The sequence below is a fragment of the Gopherus flavomarginatus genome, chromosome 1 (assembly GCF_025201925.1).
Source record: "Gopherus flavomarginatus isolate rGopFla2 chromosome 1, rGopFla2.mat.asm, whole genome shotgun sequence".
NCBI classification, from domain to species: Eukaryota; Metazoa; Chordata; order Testudines; family Testudinidae; genus Gopherus; species Gopherus flavomarginatus.
The window spans coordinates 225,423,946-225,450,058 of NC_066617.1; the positions used below are offsets into that span (position 1 = coordinate 225,423,946).

The 26,113-nt window shown below is 39.3% G+C and overlaps 1 protein-coding gene across 1 annotated transcript in view; it reads right to left on the minus strand.

Moving 5' to 3' along the window:
- PTCHD1 (patched domain containing 1) overlaps window positions 1-26,113 on the minus strand; it is a 43,666-nt gene that overhangs the window by 11,894 nt on the left and 5,659 nt on the right. The window contains exon 2 of the mRNA XM_050936512.1: window positions 15,816-16,476. Within this exon, the coding sequence (XP_050792469.1) occupies window positions 15,816-16,476 (661 nt within the window). The remainder of the gene's footprint in view (window positions 1-15,815; window positions 16,477-26,113) is intronic.

The following is a 26,113-nucleotide window of genomic DNA, read 5'->3' on the forward strand; positions in this document are numbered from 1 at the left end:
CCGTCAAACTCCACCCATGATTTTATGGATAATTAGTTTTATTTGCCCCATCTTAGCACACTTGTACACAAAACACTAATCATGACTGACCTCTGCATTGATGAGGTTAAATGCCATAACAATACACATGATTTTCACCAATTGATGGGACTAAGAATAATGATGAGCTAATCTAGGCTACTGTCTTCCTGGGATAGTCAGTTACAGGGACTAGATATGGACATTGAAGCAAGGTTTATCCATGTGTGGGAAACTGCTGCCCATGGATTCAGGTGGCCTAATTCTGATCTCACTTACCTCCGTGTAAATCCGAAGTAATCCCACTGAAATCAAAAGAGCTAACCTATGTAAAACCAGCACAAGGGATATCCGAATCAGGCCCAGGGAATGTTCTTTTACAAAACTATAACAGTAATAGTATTGATGTAATGAAGACATGCTAGATTCCACTAGCTGATGGCATTAAAAATAACTCTGTGCTCTGCTCAGCTACATAAGTGCCTTCCAGAGTTAGACAAAGAGCTTGGGATGATTCCCTCCATAATTTTTCCAGCTGGATCAGACAGCTTACCTAAAACCCAGCTCCACCCTCTGTGAAGCTAAGTGAAATGGCCACTGCTGATCTTCCTGATGATCAGGGTTAAGAACAGCCAATCAATGACAAAATAAAAATGTTATGTGACTTGCCGGATGTGACCTCTCCCTACAAATATAGTTTGAAATTAAAACACGCCAGTGAATAGCAGTTGCAAAATTTTCATGAACATGCGTATAGAGCAAAGAGTGAGCATACAGTTTAGATCAAATCTTTCTGACCAGAAAAATAAAATTCAAAGAAGCTGATTGAACTAGAATCAAAGTTAATTTACACTATCATTTTTTACTGAGTTTGTAACAATTTACTGGCCTAGGTAGCACTCTTCAACATTTGTGTCCACACTGCAGATGGCAGCAAACCATATATTACCTTATCTGCTGTCCAAGTCTGAAACATGGCTGCCTTCCTGATAGAAGCTCATAACTCTACTTTTTTATCATCATAGTCACAAACCCAGGTATGCCCATATCCCATATATACTTCAGCTGAGGTGTCACTGGTACTGAGTAGAGTGGGACAAGTCCTGTTAATACACCCCAGAACATTAGCTTTCTTCGCAACTGCATCACATTGTTGACTCATATTCAGTTTTGATCCATTATAGCCCCCTTCCCTTTTAGCAGTATTACTGCCTAGCCAGTTATTCCTAATTTTGTAGTTGTGCATTTGATTTTTTTCCTTCCTAAGTGAAGTACTTTGCACTTGTCTTTATTGTATTTCATCTTGTTGCTTTCAGACCAATTCTCCAGTTTAAGGTCATTTTTAATTCTAATCCTGTCCTCCAAAGTGCTTGCAGCCCCTGCCAGCTTGGCATCATCCACAATTTTTATAAACATATTCTGCACTCCATTATCCAAGTCATAAATGAAACTATTGAATAGTATCAGACCCTGGACTGACCCACAGGGGTCCCATTAGATATGCCCTCCCAGTATGACAGTGAGAGAGAACTACTCTTTGAGAATGGTCTTTCAACCAGTTGTGCACTCACCTTATAGTATTTGGATCTTTGGAACAGACATGCATGTGCCATTAGTCAAACTGCTTGATACATTACTTTATCGCGCACATTCATGGTGAAATTCACCAGCACATGCCTAATGTATCACTTAGGATCCACACAAGCCCTCAAAATACTTGATACAGCATTTAGGAGGTGAACAGGACTTGTGTGGGCCCTCTGCCCAAGGGTGAATTTTATCCTCAGTCATTTGGATGTTCCACATCAGACACAGAATATTTCCCCCATCCTATGTTTCTGAAGAATGCACCTGTTTGGAAAGGCGGCATAGGGCCAACTTTCTCTTCTAGGGTGGAACACTTAATATTGGTCAGGCCATGCACTTTTTGATTTATACTCTCCAAAACTTGCACAAAAAGGGGCTCTAGCAAATGCAACTCTTCCCCAATATTCTCTATCACAGAATAATAAACCAGGGTGAGTGGTGTTATCTTTTTAAAGATAAAAACCAAAATATTTATATAAATTACTATAATATAAACAATAGTATTTAATCATGACAAATAAAGAACAATGGACATACACTTCAGGAACATGTATAAAAAGAACAGTGTTATCTGTAGTACCATTCAAACCAAAATTACTGTCTAGGTGTAAGTCCTTAGTATGTACAAACACATGCACATAAGCTATGTATACTTCATATCTATTGTCTCTCCACCCTGATCTATATAAGGAATATGGAACAGGAGAAATACATGTAAAGTACTGGACTGAAATAAGAATAGCCATCCTGTGTCAGATGTCAGACCATTGGGCCATCTAGCTCAGTGTCCAGCGGCCAGTACCAGAGCTTCCGGGGGAGTGTAGAGAACTGGGCAACTTTGGCAAGATCCACCTAGGGTGACCAGACAGCAAGTGTGAAAAATCAGGACAGGGGTTGAGAGGTAATAGGAGCCTATATAAGAAAAAGACCCCAAAATTGGGACTGTCCCTATAACATTGGGACCTCTGGTCACCCTAGATCCACCCTATCTTCCCCTCCCACTTTCTGGCAGTCAGAGGTTTAGGGCTGCCTAAGCATGAGATTACATCCCTGACCATCTTGGCTAATAGCCATCGATGGAACAATCCTCCATTAATTTAACTAGTTCTTTTCTTTCAGTGATCTAGTCACAATCTCTCTTCCTAGTTTTAACATGATCATGAGCAAAAACAGCAGAAAAGTATAATTTGATGGATTCCATTTTATGTTTTAGTCATTAAACTTTGAACACAACATATTTTAATCATGATCACTTCTAAAAAAATCTCTATCCATATATTATGTTTCCCAATCAGTGTATGATGCAGCATACCAAACCCAATTAAAATAAATGGACAAAAGTTCCACATGGTGATTTTATAGGTATTATAACCCTGATCCAGCAAAGACATTAGTACATGGCTAACTTTATGCCCTTTGTGTAGTCCCATTGACTTCAATAGAGTCAAGAGACCTGACTGGGTAGACTGGGAGTTTGGAGGATGTTATTTTTGATGGGGGTTGGAATAGTTTCTTTTGGAGCTTTCATTTTTGGATACTGATCCTATGCAATGTTTGTGTTTGTTATTATGACAGCAAAATGTCAGCACATTTTATAAATAGAAAAACATCTGAGAGACAAGTTTATTTTGAGAAGCAGAGATAAGCAAGGCAAAATATGGTTCAAAATCTGTTTTTATTTAAATTGAATATTTAATCTGGTAGCAGAAAACCATTTGACAGCCACTTTTTTCTACAGTTCAAATATTTGTCTTAAGAAAATAATCCAATGTGGTCCCATGTCAAAGGCTTGTTTTGGTGTTTAAACATAAGGATGTTAATTCTATTTCAACTTGTGGATTACTCCACTCACTCTGAGAGAGAACTGGCTGAGGCGGAAATGTCAGATCATATGTTTCTTTTAGCACATTGAAAAATATTTGAATATAAGTACTGTGCTGCTCTTTAGCTATATGCTTTTAGTTGTCTGGTTATTTATTTATGTATGACGATCCAAATGTTTTATATGCTTCTCTGAACTGAATCTGTGCTTAAAGTTTCTGGAGATTTGCTGATCCTAATAAATACTGGTCTATGCTTCAAAACCAACTTTTGGATTGATAGAGGGGAGTTCTTCAAGGGCACAAAAGACAGCTAGAGGTCTAACTGATGTTGATTTTCAATAGGAGTTGGGGCGTAATTGCCATTTGTGCCCTCGAAAATCTGGTTTTTCACATTGAAATGTCTGAAAGATGTGCAAACTCCCTCTAACACACAGTACTGTGGCTGAGTTCTTAGCTGAGGAGAGAGCTTGAAAGGAACAGAAAGAGAAACATTCTGTTTGGTTAACCACACACCTGTTATGGATGCAGAGAGGAAGAGGGGAGTATACTGTGGCTGCAGAGGATGGAGGATGGTGCATAGACTATCTAGAGATACTTTACCTTGCATGAGGAATGGGGTGAGTTGCATAGAATGTGAGAGACTTTAACCATTGCGCTAGGAAACACAAGGGGACCCTGGCACTGCAGACACACAGCAAAATCATGCAGAAAAAGTTTCCCTAGCATTCAGGGGCACCAAACCATGTTTAATCAAGAGAGAAGAGCTTTCAACGTGAATGCCAGCAACTGGCGTACGGCAGCAGGCACAAAGTAAGACAGACCTCCCAGATTCCCATTGGTGTCATGCCACCATATGCAAAGCATTACTGATTTTTCCTTCTATTCTACCCACTGAGATTCAAAGTACTGGAGATTAGCAAATGAAAGTTAAATAAAATAACAGTGTTAGGCAAAAGTAGAAGATACTGTGAGCTGACCTCCTCCATAGAGAATAAAATGAGTTTTCTTGACAGACCTTACATGAAATAAATAAAACTGAAGCAACAGCAATCAAAAAGAAAACTGAGGACGTCTCAACCTGCCCATGTAAAAATAATTTTTGTATGTAACAGAACAGCTAAATACCACTGTTTGGGTATGGCACACAGGAATACCTAAGGATAGAATGAGGCTGGGTGTATTTTAGTTTGGGCAAAATCTTAGGCATCGGGTTTTGGATCTGAATTCAGAAGCCAAAACATCCTTGGTTCTGGGTTATGTTTTTTTCTTTTTTTTGGATCCATGGTCTACTGAAATATGGAGCGTCTTAAACTCTTTCAATTTCCCCAGCTGCCTCATAACACTGAAACCAATATAATTCAATAATGCACTAATTTTATCCCTTTAAATAATTTTTGCCCTGCATCTAGGATAATGAATAGAACAGAACAGATTAACATAGAAAACAATACAGTAAACTGCCCTTAACATTGAAAAACTTCATAAAAATAGGAGACAGTAAATTTAGTGATGGGGAAACCTCAGGTTTGGAGATCAGCTTGGATACTTAGCTGAAATGTCCAAACTTACAGGCAACTCCCCGAAGCTGCCATGGACCTCTGTCCCTACATAATCACCCTTGCCCCAACAGGCCTAGTCACAGACTCTCTTCCTTTGTCCCTCCCAGCACTTCGTGTGTCCTCTTCATGGAAGAGGTCTGATTGCCCGAAGATGACAGGCCTATACATACCTCACAGTTGTCTCTCATTTTGAGAAATGTCATTCACTTTAGGTCCAAAATGAGTTATATTCCATACAAATTTGGTGTCTCATTTTATTTTTGGAAAATTATTTATAAACAAGATCATGAAACTGATGTTATGACTGGAGTGTTTCCCAAACTTGAGATACAGCTTGTTTAGGGAAAGCCCCTGGCGGGTAGGGCCGGTTTGTTTACCTGCAGCGTCCGCAGGTCTGGCTGATCGTGGCTCCCACTGGCCAAGGTTCGCTGCTCCGGGTCAATGGGAGCTGCTGACCCTCTTGAGCACACGAGACAGCCTCAGCCAATCAGCAAACATTAATATATGCCATGTAACCTCCCTTTCTGCCCAGGGACCAGCCCAGCTCAAAATTCAAAATGCATCACAAAACTTCCTCAAAATGTTCAGATTCTAGAAAGCTATTTCTAAAACAAAGTTTCATGCCCAATTTTGATCACATTTTTTCATGGACATGGAATTTTTTTTTCATGAAACATGGGAAAAACACCAGGAGATCAAAACCAGGTAGATTCTGACAATGTTTAATTTTGCCTCAAAGGTTGTATTCCTAAATTGATGCCTATACCCATGCTAACTCAGCACACTGAGCCATCTCTGACATGTTTCACTTGGGACAAGGGTTTGTATATGAGTACAATGTACTCTTGCTTCCTGACCTTTTATAGGGGAAAATACAGTTCTTGCTACACTAATATTTACCATGGATCTCACTATAATTTGTTAGCTATGTATTTTCTTTGCACTTGAAGAGAGCTGGGAGAACATGGCCTAAAATGTTTGGGAACTATTTGCATTTTTAAATACATTCTTTTCAAATGTTAGTGCCTCCTTTGCATTTGCTTTCCTCACTGGACTGAAGGCAGAAGATCAGTCGGTAGGCAGAATGGAGGGAAGGAGAGCAGCAGTTTTTTGGGGAAGATGGGTGATCAGTTGCCAGTGGGTGTGAGGTAGAAGATGAATTTGTCTGGAGATAAAGAATAGGTTGAATGGGCATGGCTGTGGGGGGGATTTATGCTTATTTAATCAAAGGACTAGAAATATTGCTTCAGGAGTGATGGGGAGGGATTGTGGAAGATGGATTGGAGGGCACAGAATTTGTTACAGTGATTGAGGGGAAAAAGATGGATTGGAAGAGGAATATGATTGGAGTAGGTAGGGAATCAATTGATTAGGGAGCAGGGAGGTGAGAAAAGCAGAAAAATCAATTGGAGGCAGGATGCAGCTGGATCAGATTGGATTGGAAGGGCAGAGGAGGGACTGAGGGGTTCAGAGGATGGATATTAATGAAGATGTGGGCAGAAGATTCACTGGGGTTAAGCAGGGATGGGATGGGCAAAGGACAGACTTGGGAACTGATTAGGGGTCTGAGGAGGCAGATACTGTATTCAGAGATGTAGTGGGGGAAGAAGATGGATCAGGGCAAAGAACTGTTCAGGGCCAGAGTATTCACTGGGGAGATGAGGGGAAAGGGTCTGGATTGTGGGCAGAATAGCAATTTTAGAAGTTTAGAGGGCAGAGGATGGATTGTTGAGGCTGGGGTTTGTGGAAGTTAGATTGGGGGCAGATGACTGAGCTGGTGGAGAATGGGAAATAAATGGAAGGTGAAGTCAAGAAAGAGATGTGAGCCTAAGCAAAGGCTGGGAAAAACAGCAAAAATGATGAGCGAAGCTTATGGAGAGAAATCAGAATATAGGGTTGAAGTGGGAGCTGGAAGACAGAACATGGAGGGACAGTAAACAGGATACAGAGAGTAGAGTGGAAGCAAAGGAAAACAAACCTCGGAAGGATAAAGGGATGTGGGAGTGAAGATTGTGGGAAAGTGAGAACAGGAATGAATGAGATGGAAGGGGAACAGGTGGAGGGACAGAAACTTGGTGAGATACACATGGAGAGGGGAGATAAAGTTCTGCTTAGGAGAAACAGACAAGGAAGAGAGACAGGTTGATAGAGAAGGAAAGAAAGCTGAGTGAAAAGAATAAAAACAAGGGAGACACAGTAAGCTTCTCATTTTTATTAATTTATGACAAAGATTGGTGGCAAAATACTCTACAAAGTCAAACATTTGTGTGTATTGTACCTGTAATGTGGAATGAAGGAAATTTGGGAGCGCTGTTCAGGAACTTGGTATGGGACACTAATGTTTCTGTATGTAAAACTAATGCTGACAGAGGGTTTTAAAAGAATATATTAATATCTTTTGTGTCTGATGGAGAATATGATGAGTGCTTTTAGAGCCTGGGATATTTTTGAGCATGGTTACATTTTAACAGAATGCAGTTCACCACTAGTAGTTTACTTCAGAGTTCCAAAGAAATGGCAGGTAGACTACAGATGCTCCCCGGGATATGCAAGACCCATCTTACACAAATTTGCACTTACAGAAAAAGTTCTATAAGCCAGAAATAGGATTTCTGAGTTGCGGAAATTTTTGTGTAACATATGGGTATACATTTCTGACTTACACAAAATTCAAGTTATGCAAGGCTTTCTGGAACAGAACAATTGCGTAAGTTGGGGGGCATCTGTACTTGTTTGTTCAAATCTTAGTTTAAAATCTTCCAAAGTGCAGGAAATTGCACTTAGTATTTCAAGCTATGCTCCACTGCTCTTCACATTTTTCTTGCCATTCCATAGTCTCCCTGGTTTTGTTTAGCTACACACAGGCTTGAGCATCTTTAGATCTTTAGAGTTCCTTTCATTTCCATTTTTCGCTTTCACATTCTGTCTGTGTCCCTCTCCCCTTCAAACACAGCCAATTCCTACCCTGCTTTTTAAACTCCACATTTCTCTTCCCATCAGCATAATTCCCCGTCTTTCTTTTCTTGGTTCATATAGCCCCTTGTCCCATCTCTATCTGCTTCTTTCAGATGTCAATGAGCCCATAGACTTTCCAACTCCCTCTCTTCTAGTCCAAACCTTATCTGGCTGATAGTCAAGAAAAGGGTCTCTGACCTGACATTTTGTTTTATGGGTTCTGTCTTGTCACTCTGCTAAAATTTCACGTTTTAGGCCTTTAATTGCCATGTGAACTACCTTCTCCTCTGAACCTAAGGAGGTTTGAGAGGTTGCATATTTTGAAGATTGCTGCTGGCTCAGCAGAGATTCCTCAACTTGCTGAGGCTGCAAAGAATGTTTTGACAAAGTAAAGAGATTGCAGAGGACTGTGAGTGTTGGCACTGCACTTATCTGTATTTTATCAAACTGAGCAAAATGTTTGATCAGTTTACGGATGGCTGAAAGTTCAGGCCATTTTTATTTCTGATGAACTGTTTTTTCCATGCATATTTTAATGCGTTAGAACACTTTTAAATCAGAAGCTAAATATAAGCCAGTGGAACATTTACTGCATCTCTCCCCATATTTGGCAATGTCTGACATCCCACAATTATTTTACATGGATGCTTCTTTCAGTGAATGTGGTCATTTAAAAGAGCTGAATCTTCTTGAACAAACTGTATAGTTTTTCTAAAGGAATAACAGACTGCCTTTTTGAAACAGAAAGACCAACACTGAAAATTTCATTTCAGTTGTCTAAGATCAATGTGTCATTACAGCTATATGATATAACATGTCGACTGTCTCATGAGCACAGCTTATTTTTAAATGGTTTGATATGTAACACACAGTGCTTCTGAGGAAGTGGATATATTTTTAAGGATCAGGAATCATTAAATGACACTTACTAGATATGGTGAGCCACGGTATTTCGGTACAACACTTTGGCCTGGGTCCAAATAACAAACACCCCAAAACTTTGGTTGAGGAAGCTATGGTGAATTGAAATCTGGATCTCTGTTTTGCAGTTCATGCCCACCTATAGAATTTGTTTAACATAATAATGAAGAATTTGATTTGTCATTACGTACTTCTGGAGTTTAAAAGTGTATAGGCCCTGATTTAGCAAAGTATTATTCAAGTATCTAACTTAAAGCATTTAAATATTCTTATTCCTATTTATCAAAGCATTTAAGCCCATACTTAAGTGTGCTGATGATTTGGGGCCATAATGTTTAAATTATTCAGTGATATTGTGCTCCCACTTACATTCAGGCAAGTCATGTAAGCCACTGGGGTTCCACAGATGTAACAGATCAGAATTTGGTTCACTGATTTTTTTTTAAAAGAATTTTTTTTTGCAAGGAACACCTTTAAGAACATAAGAATGGCCATACTGGGTCAGACCAAAGGTCCATCTAGCCCTGTATTCTGTCTTCCGACAGTGGCCAATGCCAGGTGTCCCAAAGGGAATGAACAGAACAGGTAATCAAGTGATCCATCCCCTGTCACTCATTCCCAGCTTCTGGCAAACAGAGGCTAGGGACACCATCCCTACCCATCCTGGCTAATAGCCATTGATGGAACTATCCTCCATGAATTTATCTAGTTCTTTTTTGAACCCTGTTATAATCTTGGCCTTCACAATATCCTCTGGAAAGGAGTTCCACAGGTTAACTGTGCATTGTGTAAAAAAAATTTCATTTTGGTTGTTTTAAACCTGCTGCCTATTCATTTCATTTGGTGGCCCCTAGTTCTTGTGTTATGAGAAGGAGTAGGTAACATTTCCTTATTTACTTTCTCCACACCAGTCATGATTTTATAGACCTCTAGCACATCCTTGCTTAGTCGTCTCTTTTCCAAGCTGAAAAGTCCCAGACTTATTAATCTCTCCTCATACAACAGCCATTCCATACCCCTAATAATTTTTGTTGCCCTTTTCTGAATCTTTTCCAATTCCAATATATCTTTTTTGAGATGGGGTGACCACACCTGAATGCAGTATTCAAGATGTGGGCATACCATGGATTTATATAGAGGCAATATGACATTTTCTGCCTTATTATCTATCCCTTTCTTAATGATTCCCAACATTGTGTTCACTATTTTGACTGCCACTGCACATTGAGTGGAGATTTTTAGAGAACTAGCCATAATGACTCCAAGATCTTTTTCTAACAGCTAATTTAGACCCCATAATTTTATATGTATAGTTGGGATTATGTTTTCCAATGTGCATTACTTTGCATTTATCAACACTGAATTTCATCTGTCATTTTTTTGTCCAGTCACCCAGTTCTGAGATCCTCTTGTAGCTCTTTGCAGTTTGCCTGGGATTTAACTATCCTGAATAGTTTTGTATCATCTGCAAATTTTGCCACCTCACTGTTTACCCCTTTTTCCAGATCATTCATGAATATGTTAAATAGGACTGGGCACAGTACAGACCCCTTGAGGACACCACTATTTACCTCTCTCCATTCTGAAAACTGACCATTTATTTCTACCTTTTGTTTCCTATCTTTTAACCAGTTAGCAATCCATGAGAGGATCTTCCCTCTTATCCCATGACTTCTTACTCTGCTTAAGAGCCTGGTGAGGGACCTTATAAAAGACTTTCTGAAAATCTAAGTACACTATATCCACTGGATCCTCCTTGTCCACATGCTTGTAGACCCCCCTCAAAGAATTATAGTAGATTGGTGAGGCATGAGTTCCCTTTACAAATACCATGTTGACTATTCTCCAACAAAATAAGTTCCTCTATGTGTGTGACAATCTTGTTCTTTACTATAGTTTCAACCAGTTTGCCTGGTACTGAAGTCAGGCTTACTGCCCTCTAATTGCCGTGGTCACCTCTGGAGCCCTTTTTAAAAATTGGTGTCACATTAGCTATCCTCCAGTCATTTGGTACAGAAGCTGATTTAAATGATAGGTTACAGACTACAGTTAGTAGTCCTGCAATTTCACGTTTCAGTTCCTTCAGAACTCTTGGGTGAATACCACCATCTGGTTCTGGTGACTTATTGCTGTTTAGTTTATCAATTTGTTCCAAAATTCCTCTAATGACACCTCAGTCTGGGACAGTTCCTCAGATTTGTCAACTAAAAAAAAATGGCTCAGGTTTGGGAATCTCCCTCATATACTCAACTGTGAAGACTGATGCAAAGAATTCATCTAGTATCTCTGCAATGGCCTTATCGTCCTTGAGTGCTCCTTCAGCATCTCGATCGTCCAACGGCTCCACTGGTTGTTTAGCAGGCTTCCTGCTTCTGATGTACTTAAATATTTTTTTGGTATTACTTTTTGAGTCTTTGGCTAGTTGTACTTCAAATTATTTTTTGGCCTTCCTAATTATATTTTTATACTTCATTTGCCAGAGTTTATGCTCCTTTCTATTTTCCTCACTAGAATTTAACTTCTACTTTTTAAAGGATGCCTTTTTGCCACTCGCTGCTTCTTTTACTTTGTTGTTTAGCACACAGTGGCTCTTTTTTGATTTTCTTACTATGTTTTTTAATTTGGGGTATACATTTAGGCTGAGCCTCTATTATGGTGTCTTTAAAAAGTTTCCATGAAGCTTGCAGGGATTTCACTTTTAGTGCTTTACCTTTTAACTTCTGTTTAACTAACCTCCTCATTTTTGTATAGTTCCCCTTTCTGAAATTAAATGCTACAGTGTTGGGCTGCTGTGATATTTCCCCCGCCACAGGGATTTAAATTCAATTATATTATGACACTATTACCAAGTGGTCCAGCTATATTCACTTCTTGGACCTGATCCTGTGCTCCACTTAGGACTAAATCAAGAATTGCCTCTACTCTTATGGGTTCCAGGATTGGTTGCTCCAAGAAGCAGTCATTTATCTAAAAGCTGTGCAAAATGTTCACAGTGAAAACAAAGATTGTTGCAAAAATTCCCATATTTCGCTCAATGGCTGAGACAGCACCTCATCAGTGCCGTATAAGATTCCAATCAGGTGGAGAGGCTCCTGCTGTACTTCTGACTAGTGCTGAACCTCACTGAATAGCATATCTCAGAAGCCTGTTAGTTTCAATGACTTTATCTGATTTCTGTTTTGTTTTAATAAGCAATTGATACATCCTAATTGTGGTAAAGAAGCCTGTCCACAACATAAAAGCCATCACCACAATCAAGACTTAGTGAGGCAAAGAATTCAATAATACAGAAACTGAAGCTACCTTTTCTGCACTACAAATTGTTCACTGTTGGAGGGAGTTGAGGCTGACACGAGGTAAATAATTAAGAGGAGGATCTGTCAATAATCTATTAAAAATAGTACACAATTAATTGAATACTTTGTTTTGCAAATATACTGCCTGAATTATCAGTAAAAACAACAAGGAATCCTTGTGGCACCTTAGAAGGCAACTTCCATCTTTTCATGAGCTGTATTTTTATATCTGCCTACTGTATTTTCCACTCCACACCTCTGATGAAGTGGGTTATAGCCCACAAAAGCTTATGCCCAAATAAATTTGTTAGTCTCTAAGGTGCCACAAGGATTCCTCGTTGCTTTTGCTGATACAGACTAACACGGCTACCACTCTGAAACCTGAATTATCAGTATGGCTGTATGTGACTGGGAAAATCATCTAAAAACATTCAATGAATAACTGGACAAATATTGTGAAATGTTATCAATACATTATTTGAGAAATATTATTTGACCAGCTGCAGTTGATCACAGTGGTGGCATAGTGGCATCTGTGTAAGATCAGGATTTGAATCAGGAATAAGTATTTTTTTTCTGTCAACGTTTTGCTTGTAGTCATGAGATCATGGATTCATAGATTCCAAAGCCAGAAGGGACCACTGTGATCATCTAGTCTGACCTTCTGTATATGACAGAAGGCCATAGAACTTCCCCAAAATAATTCTTAGAGTAGATCTTTTAGAAAAACATCCAGTCTTGATTTAAAAGCTGTCAGTGATGGACAATACACCATGACCCTTGGTAAATTGTTCCAATGGTTAATTTCCTCACTGTTAAAAAATTGCACCTTATTTCCAGTCTGAATTTCTCTAGTTTCAATTTCCAGTCACTGGTTCATGTTACACCTTTCTCTGCTAGACTGAAGAGCCCATTATTAAATAGTTTTTCTCCATGTAGATACTTAGAGACTGTAATCAAGTCACCCCTTAGCCTTCTTTCTCTTCGTTCAACTAAATTGATTGAGCTCTTTCAGTCTATCGCCATAAGGCACATTTTGTAATCCTTTAATCATTTCGTGGCTCTCCGAAACCCTCTCTAATTTCTCAACATCTTTCTTGAATTGTGGGCACCAGAACTAGACACAACATTCACCAGTGCCAAATACATAGGTAAAATAACCTCTCTACTTCCTACTTGAGATTTCCCTGTTAATGCATCCCGGGATCGTGCTAGCAATTTCGGCCACTGTGTTACTATGGGAGCCCATGTTCAGCTAAGAAAACATGAGTAAGTAGTAGATACCACACTAAACCACAGACTAGAAATCCTATATTCTCTGAAGGTCAGTAAATCTAGGGTCTGATCTAGTCCTCGTTGGAAGTTAAATGAAAGTATCTCCACTGACTACAATCAATGTTAGATTGCACCTCTAGCTTTCAGTTACCTAATGGGAGGCTTTATTTTTTAAATGTATATATGTGAAACATTTATTGAAATCTGTGCAGAATCTTTCTATGTCCTGCTTCACTTTGCTGTCAGAAGAAAAAAATTGTGTTTTCAATTGTCCACTTGATTAAACCAGTTCTCATTAAAAAATGTACGTCTGTCCTTCATGTCCATGTCTGATTTTCAGGAGGTTTATATTAATCCATGCAAAGCATACGGAGGATTCAAGTGAAATGGGCTATTGGGTTCTGATAGTTATTTAAAGTTTAATTACTTGCTAGAAAATCACTCCTAAAAAATAGTAATACACTTGAATTAAAAAATAATTTTGGTCTATAGTGTTTGGCAATCAAAGGAGATCTAGAGTTAAACTATATTAGCTCACCCACCTTATCTCTCAAATATCCTGCGACCAACTCAGCTACAAAAACACTGCATGCAAACTAACCATAGTTAACTTTGCGCCTCCCCCACCCCCATAAGACGTGTAGATCGCAGCACATTCATTGCCAATGAATTAAAAATGTAAAAGGCTGTCTTCAAGCAGTATGAGTTTTGATCCCTTAATCTAGCTAACATTTTATATTTCAAAGTCACTCCACGCAAAATACTTTCATTTCTATGGATGGACTTTTAGATTTAATTTCTGCAGTGAATATTCTCTTTATAACACACACAGAAAAACAGGATATTTTGCATAATCTCCTTGGTTCGATCAAGGCATTTTTAGATTACATAAAGTCAAATATAAGACAACAGGGCAGATGGCTAGCCTCCCTGTGACTGAAAATTCCTGCAAGATATTTCCTTTTGATTATGTTACATTTTATTTTAATTTTTTGGATGTGATTTGAAAATCAGAATTACATGCTGCCTCTGATGTGACATTTGAGGGTCTGCTTTCTGTTTACTTACTTTCCACTATGTATATTCTGCACCTAAATGGCTGCTTTATAAAATGTAACATCCTTTTAATTAAACATGTCAGGAGCACAAGTATATTATATGCACATCATAGTGGGCCTAGTTTTGAATACAAAACAAACCTACTGAAACATGTAACATCACTACACGATGTGACTTAGTAATGGAGATCCACATGTGCTGAAAATGTGTAGTACTGCACACTAATTTTCAGCTGGGAAAACTGTTATTAAATCAATGCATGAGGTATTCTTCACAAATCAATAATGTTGCGAACAAGGACATATCAGACACCTGCAGTGTACAAAGTTTTTCTACCATTCATGAACAAAACGCAAAAGCAAACAGAATGAGCTTTCCAGCTATCTTTTTACGTTCACTAGTGAAGTCCTCTGCCTGCTTTGATTTAGTGCCAAGTTTCCCCAAAATGTGCCTAATCAAAAGACCCTTGAAGTCAATAAAAGTCTTTCCACTGACTTCAGATCAAGTACAATCTGACTCTCCTTGTCTTGATATCCAAAAAATTATGGTGGGTGAGTGTAGTATAAAAATAGAGACAGACAAATCCCTGTGGTAATGCCATCAACCCCCAGGTCTGCACAGGATAATCTTCATAGTCTGTCAGTACTTTGATCATTTGCAAGGCTTGATGCTGAATGGTGTGAGCTGGCCTGGTCAGCAAGAGTCAGAGTTCTGCAACTTAGCAGTGCATATTGCTACTTAAACTGTCTTGGCAAATTCATTTTTCAAGTGAAATGCCACAAAGAAACTGCCTATTACTGCATTTATTCCCTAAACATACTGATTAAAACATAAGCCCATGATAAAACAAGAGTGTATACTCAAGGGGAGTACAGTTATTGTTCTGCAAATGAAAAGTGCCCGTTTTATTTACCAAGGCAGCTGATATTTTAATTTCATCAAAACGTCCTGTGCAAAGGTTTCCTTATAAAGCTGAGTACCAAAAAACATCATCAAATTTCCACAGAGAAGCTGCTGTTGGTTTCCCTCTCTTGGATAACATACTCCACTAGCACAAAATTGTCTCTATCTACCACATGAGCCGAATGTCACACCAAATGGTGCTACAGAACAACCAAGTCCCTGTGGAGTGTTTTTTTTTAATGTCCATAAGCATTATTATTACAAATACCAGATGAATTCATGATGAGGATAAGTACACTGCAGTGTCACAATGAATGGGTACTGGGATTCATGCAGTGATGCCTGGCTTCTTTTCTGCTGCCCATGAAATACGTCAAAGAACCAGAAACCCCCACAAAAAAATAGAATGAGATAATTACCTAACATGATGAAGGGAATTCCCAGGAAGGTGGAATTGTATTTCCCACCAGTCAGATTGATGATTCCAGCTGCAGTCAGAGTGGCTAAGCTCACTGTTAACAATCCTAAAAGGCCAAGCCAAGGTTTGCTGCGGACACAATCCTGCATGGAACAGCAGAGTATGGCCAAAGTGACCACAAGGACCAGGCTTGTGGTCAGGTGACGTTCTGACACCCTGCTTGTCTTTTGGAAATCCTCCCTCAGCGAAGACGAAGTGAAGGGATACATTTTGACTTTCCTGTTGGATTTCTGGAAAAGTTCGACAGTGTCACAAAAGATGGATTCCCACTTTTCTGCTACCATGTCATTCAGAGAGTTGATCGTCTGCAGGTAGTAGGTGAGCTGGATGGCTTCTGCAGACTTCACCCGATCTTTACTGTGCACGGTAACCCCGCCAAGCTGGTGCCCGTTATACACTTCCCTGCCATCCTTTAAGTGAGTGATTGGATATGTGATAACAAAATTAGTTCGATTAGAAGATCGAGCAGACTTTAGCTCCTCCAGTACATGCACTATGTCATCCACTATGCAAGTCTTGTCATTATTCAGGATACATATATGGGCAAATGTGTAATTGAAACCAGGTCTTTGTACTTGGATCCTGGTCACAGCTGAGTGCAACTATAAGGGGAAGAAAAATCACACACATTATTCATCAGTTAATTGTGCACCATAGCAGGTAGAATGACAGCAGCTTTGTTATCTCAGTCCATTTCCCACTTAATCTTGGCAAAAAAAAACATTTCTAATTGCTACAATATTAATAGTAAGCACATTATAAAAATGCAAAACATGCATTAAAGTACTGATATTTCCCCCCAGTGTCCTTTACTCATAACTCAATTACGTTTTGACTTCTATAAATGCTAGGTGCACCTGCTGTTCACCCTCTCCCAAAACAAAATATAATTCCAATAAACGAGAATGCTTTGTTTCCAAGTGAAGTAAAAGGGGCAGCTACAGACCAACCACATTATGGCAATGTAATAATAATCAGGATTGCTAAATGACCACTGCATCAGACAACTATCAGGAATGCAGTACAGAAAAGCAACATGACAGGTCATTTCAATGTGCCACTAGGGTGAGGTGTAGCAGGCCCTGTTGATTGGTAGTGGGAGGGTTAACCCTCTCTCAGGACAATGGAAAGATCACAGCTGCATGTCCTAAGTGCCAGGATTGTCAGGATAGCATGACCAAGCTATCTGACATTAATTAAATGGTAGTCCTATCCACCCAAACTACAGCAAAGAGTTGAGATGATGAGGGAGGCTAAACATGGAAGTTAGAGCCTCCTGGAAGAACATATTAGCTGGCAAAATCTTTTATTTTAGGAGTTGCTGGTTGGGGCTTGCTTTCATTACAGTTGTATCCCAGCTCCTTTTCAGAGGTGCATGTATCCTTCTGAAGCGTCCTGTTTAGGCTGAAAGTTTCCATGGTTAATCTCTGACCAAAAGTGAATTGTTCTGGAAAATGTGAACAAAAAAGTCTGTTATTTTTGAAAGAGTGGAAGAATTGCATTGTGCCCATGGGAAAAATCAAATCAAATCTTGCGACTTCTTTCGAACCAGCTTCCAGCTAAAACAGGTGGAGTTAGAAGGTTGGAATTTGGCAGGGGAATAGCCTTAAGTATAGTGAAGGCCCATTCAGTATTCTGGTGAAAAAATGTTTTAACTTGGCTGTGTTAGGACTCTTTGCAAACTATATTGTTTATTTTGCATATGATTCCCTGATAAGCTTATAGAGCCAGATCCTCAGCACCAGTTAAGTCCTCTTTGTGCTGCTGTAGTGGTGTAAAGAGTAGTTAAACCTGCCTTAAGGAGGCAAGATTCCATGAAAAGTCAGCTGTACAATAGCCACTCTTTACACAGGATGTGGGAGTGGCTTGGGCTAGAACAGGGGTAGGCAACTTATGGTACGCGTGCCGAAGGCGGCACGCGAGCTGATTTTCAGTGGCACTCACACTGCCCAGATCCTGGCCACCGGTCCAGTGGGTTCTGCATTTTATTTTAATTTTAAATGAAGCTTCTTAAACATTTTAAAAACCTTATTTACTTTACATACAGCAATAGTTTAGTTCTATAATATAGACTTAGAGAAACAGACCTTCTAAAAACATTAAAATGTATTACCGGCATGCAAAAACTTAAATTAGAGTGAATAAATGAAGACTGGGCACACCACTTCTGAAAGGTAGCCGACCTCTGGGCTAGAATGTCATGTACTGTGACAATCCTGGCTGTCAGAGCAACCCCTGGAGGGCCATCATCGGCAGGTGCAAGTTAGAAAAGTGCTGAGGCTGCTCTAACTTGTACCAGGAGCTGGCTTGGTAGAAAGATAGAAAGGTGTCATTCCCTTCCTCTTCTGGTGCACTGCTCTGGCTCACCTGGGGATCTAGCTCTAAGTGCTATACTCCATAGGCCCCTGAATTACTCTGAAATGATCAAGACTTCTGTGAAAATGCTTCAGGGAAACATGGAATCTGGTCAAAGGGAGCCCTTGGATTCTTGAAGTGTAGGGTAGTAAACATGGGGCTGGGAGCCAGAATATCCCAAGTTCAATTTCCATCCCTTTTGCTGACTGGTTTTAATAATTCAATATACTTCTCAATCCCTGTTTTGTGAAGGGTCACAAGACTCCTTGCATGAGGCCAACAATGTCTTTATTGACATTTTTCAGATGGGTTAATCGAAGCACAAAGCTGACTTAACTTGACCAGGATCACTTGCTGTGTGGCAGAGCTGTGAACAGAACCAGATTATAGACCCATGTCTCATTCACTCAAGTATAGTTCCTCTCAGAAAAAAAGGATCTGGTCTAAGTGCTTGTGTGTGTATAGCCTATAAAAGCTGTCTACTCATGCTTGCTTGACCACATTTGCTATTTTTGAGATCTGTAGATGGAAAAGGCCTCTGTAGGTGCAAAGTGTTCTCATTAGGTCAACTTTAAAGGCAGGAAAACTGACATATGGAAAAGCTCAATGACTTGCTTGTAAGGTGCAGGGGTTTGGAAGTAAATCAAAAGATCTTGGTTCTCATGATTCTTTGGTGTCGGGAAAGTCTCTTGTTTCCTCCTCTGTAAAGCAAGGATATTAGCACATATTTACTGATGAGTTGACGGACTGAATTAGAAATGTCTCTAATTTTTTTTAAATGACGAGTAATTATAATCTGACCTGCTGCTTGGCAGGACAGACAGCATTGTCCTGGGGAAGAAAAAAATCCCTTTCTCTTTATATTAGATGTGCTGCTATCCACGGAATCCCGAGGGAGTGGGAGATTCTCATCAGTTTATACAGACAGTGAAGGGACTGAATTGAGGCAATATTTAGCATACGTTTTCTGTAGAAGAAAAACTTTGATTGAAAAAGAAAATGAGAGAAGGTACCCACAATAACAATGGAGCTTGCAGGATCTGATGGTGGAGATGGATTAGCTGTCTAAACACTGTGGGTGAAATCCTGGCTCTCTGGAAGTCACTGGAAGCCCTTGACTTCAGGGTAGCCAGAATTTCACCATATTTGTAGAAAAATGTGCATACCATGTATTATTTATTTTACCAGCGATCTGATTATCTTGTAATTATCTTACATAGTCCACTACCGGGACAAATCTAGTTGAAATTGTCTCCAATTCTTATGATGATACCGACAATATGTGTAAGAAGATACAAAATTCCTGTCCATTGAACTTGTTTGTCTTGCAGTTATGTGGCTTGTTTCACTTGCATTTGAGTAGCTTTAATTTTCTGTAAAATTATAGAGCAATATTGACAATGTGAGGCTAAGTTGGGAAAAGGAAATGAACCAACAAACCTCTTCAGAGGATTGGAAGGATATAATGTTAACCAGAGTGAGCAGGCTAAATTCTCCCTCATGGGGAGATTACAAATAAGAATTTGTGATTAAAGATTTTTGCACAACAGTACTGCAAAACAAAATAGAAGACTTCACAGGAAAATGCAGGAGGGAATGACTTCTGAGACTGTCCCAAGTTGAAAGGCTTCTGCTCTGTTAGAAAAGTAATGCAACCGTTATTACAAGGATATATCCCTAAACTTCATTGTATTAGGGAAGTGTCTTGATTTACTAAAATCAAATGTACATATCTGTTTAGAGTTTTTGTGGTAGCAGCCAGTAAATATATTTCATCAACTATGTTTATAAAAACAATTGCCATTTATAGAAGTGTAGCTGACAAGAATAAAAGATTTTTAAAAATGGAATTATTTGCTGCCTGCATTAGATTAGCAACTGATATCTTTGTGGAAGGATGCACAGAGTAGGATGCTGCAATTTAACCTCCCAAACAATGATATAACTTTTAAAATAATATATATATTATATAATTTAAAATGATATATGTTATTTACTCTCTGTATCTACTTACCTATTCTGCCTCAACTCTGCTGAATTTCCTTTCCTTATATGTCTGAAACCTTCTTTTATTTAGGTTAGAAAATAATTTGTACTGCCAACAATTCTGTTTATCTTTACTAAAAACCTAGTAGCTAAACATGGTATTTGAAATACTCATGCTCCCTGGAGGCCATCATTTCTGATTCAGAGACCAGATCATATCATATAGTACGGTCTTTTCTCTGCTGTACTGGCAGAGCAAATGGGCTATAATGCTGGCTTAGCCAGACAGATGGGATAGGGGAAGGCTCAAGTAACCTGGAGATGACTATTGGTCTTCTCCACTCTGCCAGCATATGGAATGTGCCAGCGATGCATCAGGGAAGGTAGGGGAGCAACCAGAGTGCACTGTGCTCTGGCAACCCCTGGACAGTATAACGGCCCTTGAAGGTTGTTACAAGATGGTGTAATTTAGAGCAGCACTGAGGCTGCTCTAAATTGTGCCAAGAGCCAAATTGGCCCCTACCTAGCCTAGAATCAGAGATGGCTGAAAAAGTGGTATAAAACCACCTTTCCCTTCATATCCTCTCCACCCCCTACATGCACTGAGCACTGTTTCAGCCATAAAGAAGGTCGACTCACACTTTCATCCTGGAAGCAGATAAATTCAGTACCCTGCAGTTTTCTATGTGCTGTTTCCAGAACAGATCTTAGAAACTAAACCACTCTTGCTTGTGTGTGTATACTAAGGAACACTCTGGAAGAGTTTGGTTTGGTGCAGCAGCATCATAGAATATGTCCCTCTCCATACTGATCTATCAGCCTGTGTGTCAGCTGGCTGCTGCCCTCTTCCCCAGAGACAGTTGTAGTTCCATGGCTCTCCTTATATGAAGGCATTTTAGGAACCTGATTGTCAGATTTGCATTGAATTCTTTATTTAGGGCAGAAATCCAACCTCTTTGTTTCGTAGGATATAGAATATGTAAAGTGCGTTGTGCTGAAAGGTGCTATTAATTTAAATGATTACACTATACACAACTTCATTTGAACACGGTATATTATGACATCCGTTTGGAAAAATGTTTAGTTTAGCGAACAGTAGAGACTATTGTTTAACTGGGTCAGCATTAGCATACATTTAGACATTGCAAAGTAGTTTAATGGTGAGCAATAAGGATTTTAAAAAATGTGACATTTGAAGCTTGGACTAAGGACGGGTCAGACAGTCTTATTTATTCCTAATCAGTTTTCCCATCTCTAATTGTTTTATACCTAGAAAGGGAGAACTGAAGTAATACGAATATAATCTGCACAAATATTTTTTATCCCAGATCCTCAAAGGGCAAATAGTGATGGTTCGCCATGGCGTACAGGTTTCTCAGTTAACTAACAGTGTAACTTCAGAACCCAGTATATAGCTGGTGCAGCAAAGCACTGTGCATGAGAACTGTATAGCATCACTTCAGCCATGATAGCATGCTGGTTTTGCTCTTGTACCTGAAAGTGCACCTGTCACAAATTAATAATAATTGACACCCTTCTAGTCCTCTTGCTTAAAGGGACATTGTCATCTGAAATTCACATTCCCAGTCCCCCCACATTTCTGCTCTCCAAGACCTATAGGTGGTCAAAGGGAAATAGAATGTAAAGCTGCTATAACTTACATTAAGGCAGGGGCTGGGCAGGGCACGAATTCATAGATTCCAAGGCCAGAAGGGACCACTGTGATCATCTAGGTCCCTGCATAGCTCCAAATATGGGAAATGCAAAGGTAGTTTAAAGTTACGTTTGGCTCCCAGTCCCCCCATATCTGCCTGAAGTGCAGGAATGGAGAAACTGAGAATAAGGACCTTTCTCTACAGTCAGTTTCACTGTTCTGATGATGGTGAAGTCATTCTCCAGGAACTGCAAGAGGGCATTAACCAGTAGCATCAGTGACAGCAATGCTGGAACTGAAAGCAAAGAGGCAGCAGTCAGGGGTACACTCAGGAGAAAGGGGAGAGTTTGTTTTTGTTCTTATGCCCATTCAGAAGACGCTTTTCAACTCAGAAAGAGGAAAAATCTCTCCCTCCGCTTTTAAAAAAGGAACTTTCTGATATAGAAGTCTGCACATACTATGTAAATGGGGCTCTATCAAAAATATATTTTAAAAAGTCAAGTAAGCAATATCCCTTTAAAGTTAACAAATTATATTCCAGATGAAAGGGTTGCAACTGCTGATTCATTTGCAGAATGATGCATTCCAAGAAATCCCGTAAAACCATGCTATACAACATGTTACTGTGATCAAAGCCAAAGCTAAACAGCACAGGGAAAGCAGCTGAAGAACCACAGATAGTCCTGTATCTGTTACAGGTTTTAAGGCTGGTATAAATTTACTTCCAGGCAAGTGAGTTACCAAAAATCAACTCGACTCTTAAGGCCTAATTCAACTCCCATTAAAGAGACTCTGACTTTACTGGATATCACATTATTAAAACTAAGCATGTGTAAAACTAGCCAGACATAATTTGGATAGTGGTAATGCGTGAACTGTACTTTATCTGATTCACACAATGCTTGCAGCTTGCTGTCCGCATATGGGTTTCAAAAATGTATTTGTTATTGTTTTCAAATTATGTGTAATATTTTATGGGTGACAATACATGGCACCACACTGGATTACGTGTCACTTGACCTATGATAGATAAAAAGCTAGCTAAATAAAATTAGTTAGATGGACATATTTTCCTCCTATAACATGAGTAATTTGACAAATATAGGGACATACGTTGTTATGAGAGTCTGATCTTTGCGATGTCATATCACAAATATTTTTTTACTGTAATTCGTTTAGTCTCTAAATGCCAGGATCAATGGGCATCTGATGGTCAGTATTGGAGATGACCTTACATGTTGCCAACTCCTGCAATTGTATTGTGATTCTCACAATAATTGGTGTTTCTCTTAAAGCCCAACCTCCTGAAGTCATGTTGATTATTTGATCATCTCAACTTTCATAAAAAAACAAAACCAAAAAACGTATACCTTCCTGGCTGTGGAGCGAAGCTTAAAACCCAGAAGGCAAATAAAGAACTCCAAATGTATTATTGTTTACAATCTCATGATTTTTTTGAATGCTTGTGGCTGGCAATACTAGGTAAGCCTATAGTTTCATTTTAAGTTAAAGTTGCCTTTGTCTGGTTTATTTTGTTGGTAATTTTTATGGATAACTTGTGCCAATGGAAAGGAAAAAGAGGAAAAAATCTCTACTGAACTACTGTAAAGTTCTTCTGTTCTTCTGTGATCTCCGTCTATTTTTGCATAGTGCTTTTTGATTGAATATTTTCAGAAGATTGTCCCAGTAAAGAGGAATGCATCCATCTGAGTTAAGTGAGAGAACAGATTTACACAGCGCTCCTAATTTACAGGGGGAAATACCTTGCATATTGTACAAATATGGACAGAAATGAGCACTGAATCTTTAGCAATGTTTTAAATAAGAGTTCTTCATTATAAAAACATAAACAGATGAAGGATGAAGGGGAAAGATGTGTAACTGTGCCATAAACATTTCACAATGGGCCAGATTCTGCTCTCAGCCTCCCTTTTGTGTGTCTAGAGTAACCGTGTACACCAGTGGGTCTCAAACTTCTTTACTGGTGACCTCTTTCACATCACAAGCCTATGAGTGCCACCCCCCAATAAATTAAACACACTTTTTAATATATTTAACACCATTATAAATGCTGGAGGCAAGTGAGGTTTGGGGTGGAGGTTGACAGTTCGTAACCCCCCCATGTAATGACCTCACGACCCTCCTGAGGGGTCCCAACTCCCAGGTTGAGAACCCGATTCCACCGCGATGGAAAGCAGTGTCTTGCACAAGAACTTCCAGCATGCATTTGTAACCTGCATACAAAGCAACCAACAGACCATAACAGTTCATAAGGAAACACCAAAGACTAAAAGGCAATTCACTTGTAACTTGAGAATATGTAATAAACAAATAGTATGGGATACTGGACTATATATATTCACCCAGACTGTAAAGTCTCTGAATGAGACATTACAATTAATTAAATACACCTCTACCCCGATATAATGCTCGGGGGGGGGGGGAAGGGGGCTGCACATTCCGGCAGAGCAAAGCAAGTTCACTATAACGCGGTTTCACCTATAATGTGGTAAGATTTTTTGGTTCCTGAGGACAGCGTTATATTGGGGTAGAGGTGTAAGTCATGTTTTCACCAGCAGTATTTGTAATCTGCACAAAACATGTGGGTGAACAGAATATTTGTTCCAAACTACTAAACAATTTTCAATGTAATTAAAATCCTTCAGGGATTTTCAAAATACAGGAAGTTACGTAAGTTACTAGTATTTGCATTAAGAACTGAGTATTAGCAGGAATATGTGCTTTTCCGCTATACATATTTCCATCCATTTTCCTAGTGGCTCCACATCTAAGGAGACTGCTATGCATCATTTTCTTTTCTAATCTAAGGAAAAAAGCTTTTGTACCCAATATGGTCTTCATTTCAACTAATGTCATGACAATTCAGTTTGAATGTGTGCTACACTGAGCTGAACACACTTCATTTTGTTTCAGATGCTGTTGCTCCAACAGGCACATGGGGCAGAGCCAAGGTAGATCCCTGTTTGGAGCATCTGAAAGAAGAACATTTGTGCTGCAGCTAAGATAAAATGCTGCAGTTTTAGCACTCAGATGGGAAGATTTAGGTCCCCCCCCACTTCTCATTCTAATTTTTGAGTCATTATTAAGGTAGGCTGGCAACTTGGTATGTGCCTTCATATATGGCAAGTGCCCAAATAAAACTGTCTTTCTGTTTGGGAAACTGTAAAGTCATCAACGATCATTTTAATTCAAACTTTGGTCCATGTTATCTCCTCCGCTGGAAGAGAAGCATTACTCAAAGTTCTGTGCCTTTGAAGCTACTCTGTTCCTGAGGTATCACGCTGTTGAAGTTGTGCCATAATGTTTGCCATCCCATGGAAGGGATAAGTGGCTGCTGTTGAAAATCATCAAAAGAGCCAAAGGAGAAGTGCAGAGGGGACCTCTTTAAGGCCAAGAGTAAATGGAGGAGCTATTGTTAAGTGGTGGGAGAAGGGGATACTGGGGCACACGTGTGGGAGTAAATTAGAGGTCTTTGTGAATTAAAGGCAGCAGGGAACTTTATGGTTCCTAGCACAGACAGATCTGCTTCTGATATAAAGTAAAACCTATTTCCCCATGATAATTTTTTCCCCCCTACTGTTACTCACACTTTCTTGTCAACTGTTGGAAATGGGCCATCCTGATTATCACTACAAAAGTTTTTTTTTCTCCTGCTGATAACAGCTCACCTTAACTGATTAGTCTCGTTATAGTTAGTAAGGCAACACCCATTTTTTCATGTCCTCTGTGTATATATATCTTCCTACCGTATTTTCCACTGCATGCATCTGATGAAGTGGGTTTTAGCCCACCAAAGCTTATGCTCAAATAAATTTGTTAGTCTCTAAGGTGCCACAAGTACTCTTGTTCTTTTCACACTCAGAAGTCACTGTAAGTTAATGCTGACATTGATGTTTCTGCACTTGTATTTCCATGCTGTTCTTGTACCATGTTCCTATTTCTTTTTCTTTCTCACCTGGCTGTGCCCAGATCTTACCTGCATATCTTAATTCCACTCTGTTTTTGCATAAGGCACATTTTAACCTCATAACATTGTTATGACAAATGTCTTGCACTTCCACTGCTTTCATACATTTTCCTCTTACATTAGGATTCTTTCCTTCTTTCTGCAGCCTTATCCTGAAGGCATGATTTGGCCCTTTATTTTCAACTCACTACAGTTTGTCCATGGCTAGAACTGTTTTTCAACTTTTGAGCAAAATAGTTAAAATTTGCTATATACA